The 13,926-nt window shown below is 41.0% G+C and overlaps 1 protein-coding gene and 1 pseudogene across 2 annotated transcripts in view; one reads left to right on the plus strand and one right to left on the minus strand.

Annotated features, from left to right (window-relative positions):
* AP3S2 (adaptor related protein complex 3 subunit sigma 2) overlaps nt 1–13,926 on the plus strand; it is a 52,876-nt gene that overhangs the window by 15,539 nt on the left and 23,411 nt on the right. The window contains exon 4 of one of the 2 annotated variants that reach the window (XM_045899403.3): nt 10,174–10,245. The exons of the other annotated variant lie outside the window; for it this stretch is intronic. Within the exon in view, the coding sequence (XP_045755359.1) occupies nt 10,174–10,245 (72 nt within the window). The remainder of the gene's footprint in view (nt 1–10,173; nt 10,246–13,926) is intronic. 2 annotated transcript variants of the gene reach the window in all.
* On the minus strand, nt 5,193–5,833 carry LOC135361495 (arginine/serine-rich coiled-coil protein 2-like; annotated as a pseudogene).

Raw genomic sequence — 13,926 nt, forward strand, 5'->3', positions numbered from 1 at the left:
TATGGATATCAATCCTTTTTCTGTTATATTTATTGCAAATAGGGGCGCCTGGGTGGCTCAGTCGTTAAGCGTCTGCCTTCGGCTCAGGTCATGATCCCAGGATCCTGGGATCGAGCCCCGCATCGGGCTCCCTGCTCTGCGGGAGGCCTGCTTCTCCCTCTCCCCTCCCTCTGCTTGTGTTCCCTCTCACTGTGTCTCTCTCTGTCAAATAAATAAAATCTTAAAAAAAAAAAAAATACTGTATTTATTGCAAATATTTTCTCCTAGTCTATTTGTCTTTTAACTTTAGGTAGTTATATCCGCTGATATTTTTCCTGATAGCTCCAAGCTATAAAAATGTTGTCCAGGGCGCCTGGGTGGCTCAGATGGTTAAGCCTCTGCCTTCGGCTCAGGTCATGATCCCAGCGTCCTGGGATCGAGTCCCACATCGGGCTCCCTGCTCCTTGGGAGCCTGCTTCTCCCTCTGCCTGTCTCTCTCTGTCTCTCATGAATAAATAAATAAAATCTTAAAAAAAAAAAATGTTCAGTATTGCAGTTCCTTTATTTTTCATTTGAGAAAGCCATTTTTTAAAAATTTCCTCATACATATGTGTGTATATATATATAGTTTTTTAGGCTCAGTAGACTGTATTGATTGATGACACATAAAGATAATCCTTATTTATTCTCCTTATTCTTCAGCTTTTTTTTACATTTAAAAAAATTTCCAGTATAATTAACATACAGTGTTATATTAGCTTCTGGTGTACAATATAGTGATTCAGCAATTCTGTACATTACTCAGTGTTTGTCACTCTAATTGTACTCTTAATCCCCATCACCTGTTTCACCCATCCCCCCCCTCCCACCTCTCCTCCGGTAACAACCAGTTTATTCTTTGTATTTAAGAGTCTGGTTTTTTGGTTTGTTTCTTTTTTGGTTTGTCCATTTGTTCAGTTTCTTAAATTCCACATGAATGAAATCATAAAATATTTGTCCTTCTCCAACTGACTTGTTTCACTTAGCGTAATACTCTATATCTACCCATGTTGTTGGAAATGGTAATTCATTCGTTTTTATGGCTGAGTAATATTCTGTGTGTGTGTGTGTGTGTGTGTATGTACTCACACCACATCTTTATCCATTCATCTATCTGTGGATACCTTGGTTGCTTCCATACTGTGGCTATTGTAAATAATGCTGCAATAAACATATGGTGCATATACCTTTTTGAATTAGTGTTTTCATATTCTTTGGGTAAGTACCCAGGAGTGGAATTACTGGATCATATGGTAATTCTATTCTTAGTTTTTTGAGGAGCCTCCACACTGTTTTCCAGAGTGGCTGTACCAGTTTGCATTCCCACCAACAGTACACAAGGGTTCCTTTCTCCACATCCTTGCCAACACTTGTTTTTTGTGTTTTTGACTTTAGCCATTCTGACAGGTGTGAGGTGATATCTCCTTGTGGTTTTGATTTGCATTTCCCTGATGATGAGTGATGTTGAGCATCTTTTCGTGTGCCTGTTGGCCATCTGTATATCTTCTTTGGAGAAATATCTGTTCGTGTCTTCTGCCCTTTTTTAACTGGATTATTATTATTATTTATCTTTTTTTTTGGTGTTGTTTAAGTTCTTTATGTATTTTGGATACTAACTTCTTATTGGATATGTCATTTGCAAATAACTTCTCCCATTTTGTAGGTTGTCTTTTTACTTTGTTGATTGTTTCTTTTGCTATGCAGAAGCTTTTTATTATAAAGTCTTTCCAGTAGTTTATTTTCGCTTTCGCTTCACTTACCTCAGGGAACCTGTCTAGAAAAATGTTACTATGGTAAGTGTCCGAGAGATTACTGCCTGTGCTCTCTTCTAGGATTTTTATGGTTTACAGTCTCACATTTAGGTCTTTAATCCATTTCGAGTTTATTTTTGTATATAAGAAAGTGGTCCAGTTTGGGGGCGCCTGGGTGGCTCAGTTGGTTAGGCGACTGCCTTCGGCTCGGGTCATGATCCTGGAGTCCCGGGATCGAGTCCCGCATCGGGCTCCCTGCTCGGCAGGGAGTCTGCTTCTCCCTCTGACCCTCCCTACTTTCATGTGCTCTCTCTCACTCTCTCTCTCAAATAAATAAATAAAATCTTTAAAAAAAAAAAAAAAGAAAAAGAAAGTGGTCCAGTTTCATTCTTTTGCATGGAGCTGTCTAGTTTTCCCAACAGCATTTGTTGAAGAGACTGTTTTTTTCCCATTGCATATTCTTGCCTCCTTTGTCAGAGATTAATTGACCATATAATCGTGGGTGGGCTTATTTCTGGGCTCTCTATTCTGTTCCATTGATCTGTGTGTCTGTTTTTGTGCCAGTACCATGCTGTTTTGATTACTATAGCTTTGTACTGTATCTTGAAATCTGGGATTGTGAGACTTCCTGTTTTGTTCTTTTTCAAGATTGCTTTGGCTATTTGAGTTTTTTTGTAGTTCCATACAAATTTCAGAATTGTTTGTGTTCTAATTCTGTGAAAATGCTGTTGGTGTTTTGATGGGGATTGCATTAAATGTGTGGATTGCTTTGGGTGGTATGGCCATTTTAACAGTATTTGTTCTCCTGAGAAAACCATTTTTATCACCATCACCACCCAGTTTATCTGTGCTGGATATGTAGCAAATGGCCAGATTGTCTAAAGAACATCTGCATAACATTTCCTTCATGTTTCAAGAGATGAAAATAACTGCAAAAAGTTAAGTACCAAAGTACACAAGATGACACAGATAATCCATGTATGAAATTTTATCCCACCTGCAGCTTTTATATATTTGAAAAGTAGAATTCATGAAATAAAAAAATTGTCCTGTAAAGTTTAATGGAAGGAGATTTAGCCTGATTACAACACTAACACCAGTGTCACTGATTTGATTTTTATTTATTTTTGTTTAAGGTTTTATTTATTTGTCAGAGGGAGAGAGAGAGAAAGCACAAGCAGGGGGAGTGGCAGGCAAAGGGAGAAGCAGGCTTCCTGCTGAGCAAGGAGCCCAATGTGGGACTCGATCCCAGGACCCTGAGATTATGACCTCAATGGACTGAACCACCCAAGTGTCCCTGATTTGATTTTTCTAAAAAATGATCCCCCAGCTTTATTGGGATATAATTGATGTATATAGTATTGCATAAGTTTAAAGCGTACAGTCCTGTTGATTTGATGCACTTATATATTGCAAAATGATTACCACTGAGCATTGGCTAACGCCTCTTATTGCATCACATAATTAACCACTTCTGTTTTTGTAGTGAGAATCATATTTTTTCAATAAATTACAGTGTAATACCCACACAAGTTGGAATGCTAGCCCTCTGGTGAACAAGGGCCTGATCAGAACAAGAAGTCTTTAAAGTCCCAAACTTTATAAGTGTGATCTTTTTCAAACTGAATCCATTCCTTGCATTATGTATGGGTTTATGATCTTGCCATTTCATACTGAGCATCTAGATTTCCAAATACAGTTGACCCTTGGACTGCACTAGGTCCACTTATACATAGATTTTTTTCAGTAAATACAGTATAGTACTGTATGTGTATTTTCCTTATGACCTTCTTAATAACATTTTTTTCTTTAGCTTACTTTATTGTAATAATACAGTGTATAATACATATAACATGCAATATTTATGTTGATTGATTATGTTATTGGTAAGGCTTCCAGCTACTAGTAGTAGGCTATTAGTAGTTAAGTTTTGGGGGAGTCAAGTTATAGACAGATTTTTTGATTGTGTGGGAAGTGGGGGAGGGTCAGCACTCCTAATCCCCATGTTCTAGAGTCATCTGTACTTCTTCCTGTTGCTTAGTCTTGGAACTTCCTTCATCAGCTGAACTAGATCCATCTTCGTCTTCACTTGTAATATCACTTAATTTTCTAAGTTTGACGTTTTGGTTCTTGTTTTCAAAATTCAGTTTAATTCCATATTTAAGCAGGCTGGGATTTGTCCCCTTCTTTCTTGCCTTGCTGAAGCGCCTTCCTTTTTTCTCTTGTTCAGCAGGTTTTACTGGATTCACAACTGCGGGGTTGTAATAGCTAGATAAGACTATTCTCATCTCTGCCAAAGCATTAATTTGGGCTAACAACTGAGCCATAGCTGTCTGAGGTGTCAGAGTAGTCCCCCCCTTTTTTTTTTAAAGATTTATTTATTTATTTACTTATTTATTAGAGAGTGAGCGAGAGAGAAACAGCATGAGAGAGGAGAGGGTCAGAGGGAGAAGCAGGCTCCCTGCTGAGCCGGGAGCCTGATGTGGGACTCGATCCCAGGAGCCTGGGATCATGACCTGAGCCGAAGGCAGTCGCTTAACCAACTGAGCCACCCAGGCGCCCCAGAGTAGTCCCCCTTTATGCACAGCTTCACTTTTCCCTGGTTTCAGTTACCCGGATCAGCCACGACCCAGAGGCATGTCCTTCTGATTTATCAGAGGGTCAGTAGTAGCCTAATGCTACATCACAGTGGGTTCGCCACTCACCTCACTTCGTCTCGCCATGCAGGCATGTTATCTTTTGTCATCACAAGAAGGGTGAGTACAGAACAGTAAGATATTGAGAGAGAGAGACCACATTTATTTAACTTTTATTATAATATATTGTTAGAATTTTTTTTTTTAAAGATTTTATTTATTTGGCAGAGAGAGACACAGTGAGAGAGGGAACACAAGCAGGGGGAGTGGGAGAGGGAAAAGCAGGCTTCCTGCCGAGCAGGGAGCCCGATGCAGGGCTGGATCCCAGGACCCTGGGATCATGACCTGAGCCGAAGGCAGACGCTTAATGACTGAGCCACCCAGGCGCCCCTAATTGTTGTATTTTTATTATTGTTGATCTCTTAGTGGGCCTCATAAACTAAACCATCGTAAGTGTGTGCGTATAGGACATAGTCTGTACATGGTTGGGTAATACCCGTGGTTTTAGCACCCACAGGGGCCTTGGGGTGCACCCCACGGACAAGGGGAGCTCGCTGCACTGCCCACAGGGCCGCAGCAGTGAGAACTGAGCCTCCCGTAGCTGCGGCTATTTCTTGTTTTTGTTTTGTTTTTTTTTTTTTTTAAGATTTTATTTATTTATTTGACAGAGAGAGTGAGAGAGCATAGTAGAGGGAGAGGAAGAAGCAGGCTCCCCGCCAAGCAGGGAGCCTGATGTGGGGCTCAATCCCAGGACCCTGGGATCATGACCTGAGCCGAAGGCAGATGCTTAACCATCTGAGCCACCCAGGTGCCCCTTGTTTTTGTTTTCAACAATTTCCTCTTCTTGCTGTTCTTGTAATTTCCAGCGTCTGCCCTTTCCAGCCCCCTAGCTAAAGCTTTTTGTGCACCCATTGCTATTTCTGCCTCTGAAGAGAGGTAGCCTAGGAGTGTGGCTTAAACTTTTGTTAACTCTTCTTGGTTTGTCCATTGTCTTCTTTATATCTTGACGTCTCATCTGGTACTGCTCCTGCTTCTACCCCTATGCCTGTTGGTGTTGAGCAGGAACTAGATCTGATCCACAGTGCTTCCCCTGCTTCTGGATCATGGTTTCTTCCTCTCTCTGCTTCTAGATTATGACTTCTGGATCTGTTCCTGGATCGAGACATTTCCACTCCCCGATTCTACTGTGATGATGCCTTTAGTGAGACTTAGGTCTTGAGTGAATTCTGCCTCTTGATGACTTACTTTCTTGTGTTTGTGTCTGTCCTCACCATTTTCAGATGAATTTAATCTCTCCTTTACTTTATAAGAAGAATGTTCTTTGTCAATATGTTCCTCAAATTTGTATTTCTTAGAGGATTTATTTTTAGATTCATGTCTTATTATTTTGCTATCTGCACCTGTAGCTTCTTCAGTTTCTTCACGCATTAGCATACTCTTTGCTTCTGCTCTGGCTCCTGCATGTTATTCCTACATTATCTGACTTTCATGTTCTTTTGATCTTGATCACCATCTTGAATGATGATATCGTGAGGCTCTAGGAGAAACAGATACATCTGACTGCTCTTTTTTGATCTTTATCTGGGGATATCTTTTCTGGAGCTATTCCATCTCATTCTGTATTACTGGTCTATTTGAGAACCCAATTGTTATGGAGTAAATTGGGTCCCCTCAAATTTATATGTTGAGGCCCTAACCCCCAGTGTGACTGTATTTAGAGATGGGTGCTTTTAAGGATGTTATTATGGTTAAATGAGGTCATAAGCTTGGGGCTCTGATCCCATACAACTCACGTTGTTATAAGACAGGAAGAGATACTAAAGATTTCTCTCTCTCCATGTGCACAAACCAAAGAAAGTCCCATCAAAGACACAGCGAGAAGGTGGCTGTCTGTGAGCTAGGAGGAGAGCCCTCATCAGGAACCAATCCTACCAGACCTTAATCTGGGATCACTAGCCTCCAACACTGAGAAAATAAATTTCTGTTGTTTAAGCCATACAGCCTGTGGTATTTTGTTATGGCAGCCCAAGACGACTACTACACTAATCTTAATTTCATTAACCCTCTTTAATAAAAACAGCCCCTTGGTACAGTGCTGCTGAGAAATATGGTCTCCCTTTCCTCACATATGCTCTGGGCATCTTACTCCAGAGTCCTGGCTGCTGGGGCAGCGCTTTTAACAATACCAGCCACCCAGAAACTTCCCACAGACTGACCAAGAGACCTGAGTGGCACAAAGGAGATCTGCCATTGCTTTTTTAGTTTGTTTTTTACACTTAGCTCAGTAATACCTGTAAGGTATTTTATGTCTGTATTGGGATAGGCAACTATCTTTAATTTTTCCCCTGAAGGATAGCCATTTGTCCCAGCACTGTCAACTAGTACAGCTTTTCCCCACCAATACAAAATACCACCTTTGTCAAAAATTGTATTTTCTTTGCATGAGAGGCCCCATGTACGATGAAGTGCCCCCAAACCTTGTAGGGCAGGGAAGAGGAGGGGCACGTGCTGTAGAGGGAGAGGAAGAGGATTTGGTGGTGCCACCCACTGGAGGCTACGTGAATGTGGCGCTGGGCATGGAGGCAGCCTGGTGACAGGAGGCTCCAGTGACTCTTTCACAGACTGTTATGGCTGTCATGGTTTTGGTCTTCCTAGATTACATCTAAAAATACTACACACAAAATCAACTTTTTAATTTTCTCAAGCTTCAAAACCCAGAGTGCCCATGATGTGTCCCCGTGCTTCACTGGAGTGGCTTTTCAGCGTAGTTTGTCTGAAATTCCTGGACTACAGAATTCAAGACGATGGTAGATTTTATCATGATTTGCTTTTGAATTTGGTCTATGGAGGTTCACAATAAGTGGAAAATAATTTCAGAGAATTCATTTTTGTTGAGAATTGCATAGAATTTTAGAGCCAGCATTGTTCAGCATTAAGGCAGAAGCCCACCTTTGCTTTTTGTGGAAGGTATTGCTTTAAGAGATCGATATGATGCATTTTAATCTACCTCTGTCTTAATTTATGGCAGGTTTTGTATGAATTTTAACCTTTTAACAAATTTCCAAAACTGGATTATGCCTTTGACAATAATTAAAATGATTTACCACATCTGGGAGGGGGAGAGGAATGTATTTTTTTATACACATGTGTATGTTTCAGTATTTATTTATTAAAGATTTTACTCATTTGAGAGAGAGAGAGAGCACTAGCAGGGGGAGGGGCAGAGGCAGAGGGAGAAGCAGGCTCCCCGCTGAGCAGGGATGATCCCAGGACCCCGGGACCATGACCCAAACTGAAGACAGATACTTAACTGACTGAGCCACCCAGGTACCCTGTTTCAGTATTTTATATCCTGTCCCATTGATCCATACTTGTATTTCTATCTTAGTATTTTACTATTTTAATGACCAAGGCTTTGCAATGAATTTTGATGCCTAGTCATTCCTTATTAACATTGTTTTTCTAAACATTCTTGGCAGAGTATTTTCACGGTTTATTTTCTGTTAAGAACTTTGACTTTGTTAGTTTTTTTTTTTTTTTTTTAAGTCCTGTTGGGAACTTCCACACTTCTAAGTTCATTTTTTTTCCTTTAAAACTAGAGGCCACACACACACACATACGCACGCGTGCATACACTCACACACGCACACAGAACAGGAGAGGAAACAATAGCAAGGAACTTTTTGAAAGGAGGAAAGAATATGGTAATTGACTTGGCAAGGCCAAGGGAGCCACATCCTGGGCCAGCAGTAGAGAAGGCCGACAGCCACGCTGCTTCACTGCACGTAAGCCTCACGAGGCTCAGAGCTGGCAGCACAGCCCCTGGGTGTGGTGTGGAGTTGGGCAGGGAAAGCTGCCTGAGCAGCAGTTAGATCCCTAAGTCCTGGTTGGAGGGGACACCAGACATGGTTGATGGTGCACGGCAAGGGGATCAGTGAACGTGTGCCTTGTGAATGTTGTATACTGACTTCCTAGCCCTTTGCCACCACTCTGCTCCCAAATTTCGGGTAGCTAGTCTTTTCATCTTCAGTCTGGAGATTGTAAAATTTCTCTGGGAAATTTGAGCAATCTGAGGGGAAGGAATAAAAAAGCCTAAAGGGATGAAGGGGAGGATCCCCAGCAAATAGCTAGGGTTGCAGAGCTTCCAGTCAGCCTTTGATTCTTATGACTAAAAAAACAAGGCTAATCAGTAATCTGAGGAAAGCCTCTAACATGGAAGGTGAAGACTAAAATGAACAAACCGGAAAAAGCAATGTAGAGGAAATAGAGACCATAAAAGAAAGGACAACAGTAAAACAAACGCCTGTCTTCAAGCCACAGGGAAGTAAAACAAAAAAGACGGTCTGCTAAATAAAAAAGAAAGATGGAACAAAATGTTCTCTTAGAAATTAAAGACCTGAGAGAAAACTGGAAGGGAAGGGATAAGAAAATGAGGAGGTCTAGTACCTCAGCTGCTAATTCCAGTTATCAGCAGATACAAATCAGCAGAAGCAGCTCCAAAAAGAAAGACTAGAGACAGGAAAAGGGGGAAATTCTCAACCAAATTATTTGATAAAATTTTCCCAAACTGAAGGACTTGAGTTGCTAGATTGTAAGGGCTCACCAAGTGCCCAGGGATTGAAAATAAGCCCCTATTCAAGTATGTTCTCCTTATAGAAAAAAATTCAGCCACTGATAAAAATGTAAAGAGTTATAGATAGTGCTGTTATGAAATTATGTTGTTTTTTTGGGGCATATATATGTATATACATATATATATAAATTTCTGTTGGGTATGTACCTAGGAGTAGAATTGCTGAAACAATAAAATAACAATAAATAATAAATAATATAAATAATGTCAAAGAGTTTTCCAAAGTAGCTAGAAATATGATTTCCATTTCTATTAGTTTATAGCCAGTCAAAAGCTGAAAACAACTCAAGTGTCCCATCTGTAGGAGAATGCATAAATATTTCTATGAAATACTATCCAGTAGTGAATATGAACAAGCTTTTATGACATGCAGCAGCATGGAGGAATTCACCAGCACTGTTAAATGAAAGAAGTCAGACCAAAGGAATACATGTTGTATGATGTCACCTATGTAAATTCACAGACAGGAAGAACTAAACTGAGATGATAGAACTCAGGATGGTGGCTACCTTTGGAGAGGGTGTTTTGTCTGAAGGGGCATGAAGAGAGCATCTAGGAGCTGGGAGTATTCCATTGCAGTATTTGGATGGCGGTTGATTATGTGATGTGTTCATTCTGAAAATTCATTCAGCTGTACTCATCATTTGTCTGCTTTTCTGTTTAAATGTTATATTAAGTTAAAAACTTAAAATTGTGAGTATGTTAAGTGATTCATGGAAAGGTGTTTTGAAGTTAATGTTAACTGGAATTAGCAGGACAAAACTATGATAACACCGTAATAGTAAAAATTTTTTGTACGGGTATACATGGAGGCTTGTGGAAAGGACTGCAGTAGTTGGTATTTCAGTTTGTTATTTTTCTATGTAAATTAGCACCTTGTAAAGGGGGAAGAAAAGCCCATGTGTCTGCTGCTGGTTGTATTGCTATACTAAAAACAAGATTGTCCTGTCCTAGACTGTGCCCTCTAAATTGGGATAGGTAGGGTGATTGCCTGAAGCTGGTAGTTTTTTGGTTTGTTTTGAGATTTATCATAAGGTAAGTAGTATTGTGACTGCCCCTCTTTACTTTCAAATGTGACATTTATGAAGATGTGAATATGTTTCTATTTCTTGATCTGTTTTTCCTTGTTTCCTAGGTTTTTGTGGAGACCCTGGATAAGTGTTTTGAAAATGTTTGTGAATTGGATTTGATCTTCCATATGGATAAGGTACCTTCTCTCCCTAACCAGGGTTACTAGAAAATTAAAAGCCTAGGATAGGTCTATCCACCTCTACACCTTTATGTTCTTTCTTGTGGCTTTTTACTCTGGGGGTAGTCCCAGACGTGTTTCATTCAATAACTTAAGTTTAATAGTTTTGGGAGTGTTTTGCTAAGATCTGTTACCAGTTTTAACACAACATGAGATTACTAGACCTATGTCATGGTTCATCTCTTTACAGACAGACTTCTCGGTAGAGAGCAGTGATGTCACTATAATGCCTGGCTGCCACACCAATGGCGAGAGAAATTGTTTGATGTTGATTGTAAAGTGAGTTCCCTTGGCATAATCCAGTGACAGTGAAGCTTTGGAAGAATCATGACACAGGGTCTTTGACCTAGCTAGTTACTCCCAAAGAGTAACACAGTGACTCAGACATTTATAACAGAGTTTGAGGTTAGGTGATACTCTGTAGGGAAGCTGATGTCAGGCAGAATTGAAGTGGTACAAAGTACATGTTCTCAGATTTGTGCTGCCAGCATCACTTTGACATGGCCTATGTCCCCATGTGCCGAGTTAAAGGTGGGAGATAGCTAACAAGGGGATAGGAGCTGTCTCATGTATTTTATCCAACTGGGCTCATGTTGTATCCAGTGCTGTTCACCTTAGGTGTGTTTGCTCCCGGTTTTCTTCAGCTGATTGTTGTCACCATGCTCCATGGCCCTTGGAGAGAGCGAATGATTTTTTAGGAGACAACGACTCATTGTTAACTCATTGCTAAGCCATGATCCTTTATTACTCTATTTTCATCCCAACGAGGTAGTTGTTTTTAGATCCATCATTGCAAGCATTGCCATCTGGAGGACTTTCTTGTCGTTTTTCAAAGGATCTCCAGTCTCTGCTAACTCTCTGGAGATTCTCAGATGACACTCTCTGGGTGAATGCAGTGAGTGCGTTCTTAAGGTTGGATGTTGGAAGGAGTGAAGTTTTCTCTCTCAACACCTAGCTTGGCATTAAGACTCCCTGAGCATCCTGGCACAAGAGAATCCCAGACGCCCATTCTTGCCAGAGATACTTGCCTTGGGGTTCCCTGATAGGCCCAAGGCATCCAGAGCTCGTTGGTGCTTTTGAAGTGGTCACTCTCCCTTTTCATATGAAAGAATCTTAGAAGCTTCAGAGACCTCTTTGCCTCCTCTTCGCAAGCATTTAGAGTTGCTTTAAGCATGTCAGTTGGTCAAGGCGCTATCTTGTAGTTTCCTTTAAGGTGAGCCATAGGTCAACCCTGGTGTCCCTCCCTGCTAGTGGCGGTGGCTTTAAAAGGAAGTAAAAAGCCATCAAAATGTTGTTCTTTCTCCTGTGTCTTATCTTGAAATAAGTTCCATAAAGTAGTTTGCTGCTGCTGCAGATTCCTTTTATAGTTTATAAAACTGTCTATTACTAGCTGCTCATGTGACATCAGGAAATTACCATCCATATTTCCTGAGATCTTTGGAAAGTGATGGCGCAAGGAGCCAGGACCTCACCCTGCTCACCTTGATACTGTCTGAAGGTGTCTTACAGCAGGTGACTTTTTTTAATTCCATCTCAGGCTTGTCTTTGCCCTCACGTAGAGCGGTTGCTCTAATTCAGGCGTATCTTCTACTGAGAGGTAGGCAAAGGACCTTCTACTGAGAGGTAGGCAAAGGACCTGACCTACATCACTGCTCTCTACCGAGAAGTCTGTCTGTAAAGAGATGAACCATGACATAGGTCTAGTAATCTCATGTTAAGACATTCTGTTTGAGTTTTAGTGTCAAAAGACAATAGGAATGTCACCTTGAACTCCATCCTTCTGGATTGAAGAAACCTCTCTACCCTAAGTCTCTTCAGCTCCTCTCTCTCCCTTTCTTTCTGGCCTAAAGGAAAGTGTGTTTCGTCCCATGTGTAGAGCCAGATCCTCTTCCTGTCTCTCCCCGCCATACACCACAGTGTCTCTGAGCTGTCTGTATCTGTTCCTTCTAAGCTGTGACTGCAGTCTCTCACAGAACCCAGCTCTTCCCTTGCTTCTCTCATTCTTTTAACTGGCATCTCATCTCCACTCTTGCATTTAAGGTGAACATCTTGAACGCATGAGTGATTTGCATGCAGTCTTGCATTTCTGCTTCCATCTGTTCCCTTTCTGGAGCCCTGTCTCCTGGTTTTCACTCTCACCCAAAAGGCACTGATACTTTCCTAATCCTATTTACCAGTATCACCTTCTGGAAGGTTTCTGCAGCATTCGATCATACTGATCCTTCCAAGAAGTACTGCCTTCTTAGTCCTTTTTCCACCTGTGCTTCTGTTACATAGAACCTTCCTGGCTCTTCTCTTACTCTCTTCCCATCTCTGTCACTAACTTATGTTGTCAGTCATCTCTTACCTCGCTCTTCTCACACTCCTGTTTCTAGCTTAGATCTCATCCTGTTCTCCTACTTAAATTATCCGTCTGGGTAATTTCCAAACTTGGCATTTCTAGTCCAGTATGGCCTGAGTCCCGTCCCTGTATTTCCCACTGCTGCATGGCATTTCTTACTCCTTTCATTCCAGCATCTTACTTCTTCCTGCCACTTCTTACCCAGAGCCAGATTCGGCATGTGTCTCCTGAAAACTTCCTCCTCCAGCCTCCCTTTTCCATGGGTGCTGCCACCATCCTCTGGCAAGTACATTCAGAACATCAAAACTTTGCCCCCCCCTTCTTTGCCACCAATAGCCAGTCAGTCACTAAAACCTGTTGCTTCTCTCCATAGACTCCTTATATCTGTTCTTACATTCACCAGTTATTAACATTTGGTACATTTGCTTTTACATCTCTCTATTTACATATATAGTTTTCTTCTCGACCCATCCAAGTTAGTTGTAGACGTCATGACCTCTCATCCCTAAATACTTCAGTAGACCTCTCCGAGAACAAGGACATTGTCTTATATAATATGTTGTGCATAATTCTGTAATTTAACACAGCAATTTAACCACAGCATAATTAACATATTTGAAATCTAACACTAAAAAATACTGTTATTCAATATATAGTTATTGAACTATATATTGAATATATATAATATATTAACATCAACACCCAACCTAGTCATGACATTGAGCTGTTTGGGGATTTCCAAAAGCAAAAGGGAACCAAACGCCCCAGGCAAGCAAGGTAAGCTCCAAATGGCACAGTATGGACTGAAGACTACCCCAGAGACTCTGAAATCAGACTTTACCCAGCCTGCAGCAGCTTAAATCATGAACAACCTCATGAGTCTAGTGACCTGGGAATCTTTGGAACACTCATGTGTGTGAGGCCAAGAAACCTCACAGTATGGAATTTAAAAATCTCTTGCTAAGTATAGACTGCTGAAATGGGAAAATGCTGAGGGCTCAAAATTGGAATGAACTGGTGAGCCCAAGATGAAAGGATCATAAACGTAATAAAGGACGGTGCTTTATTTAAAATGTCCCTTCTGGGAATAGAGCTTGTGATAATAGAGCTCATTAAGGCCCTCCACACCCTAGTGGCGTTGAAGCAGGTATTCTGATTGCTAGTCTCCAAGAATAGAAGAAAGAGTGAGGGACATACACTTTGCATGTTTTTAGTGATGAAGAAATTGCTGTTTTGGCATAGAAGAATAAGACATTCTGTTTGAGTTTTAGTGCTCGAGAAGGTGCTAGTTGGTGTGC

This window comes from Mirounga angustirostris, unplaced genomic scaffold (genome assembly GCF_029215605.1).
Source record: "Mirounga angustirostris isolate CCGP_5_RB_7025 unplaced genomic scaffold, mMirAng1.0.hap1 SCAF_9, whole genome shotgun sequence".
Taxonomy (NCBI): domain Eukaryota; kingdom Metazoa; phylum Chordata; class Mammalia; order Carnivora; family Phocidae; genus Mirounga; species Mirounga angustirostris.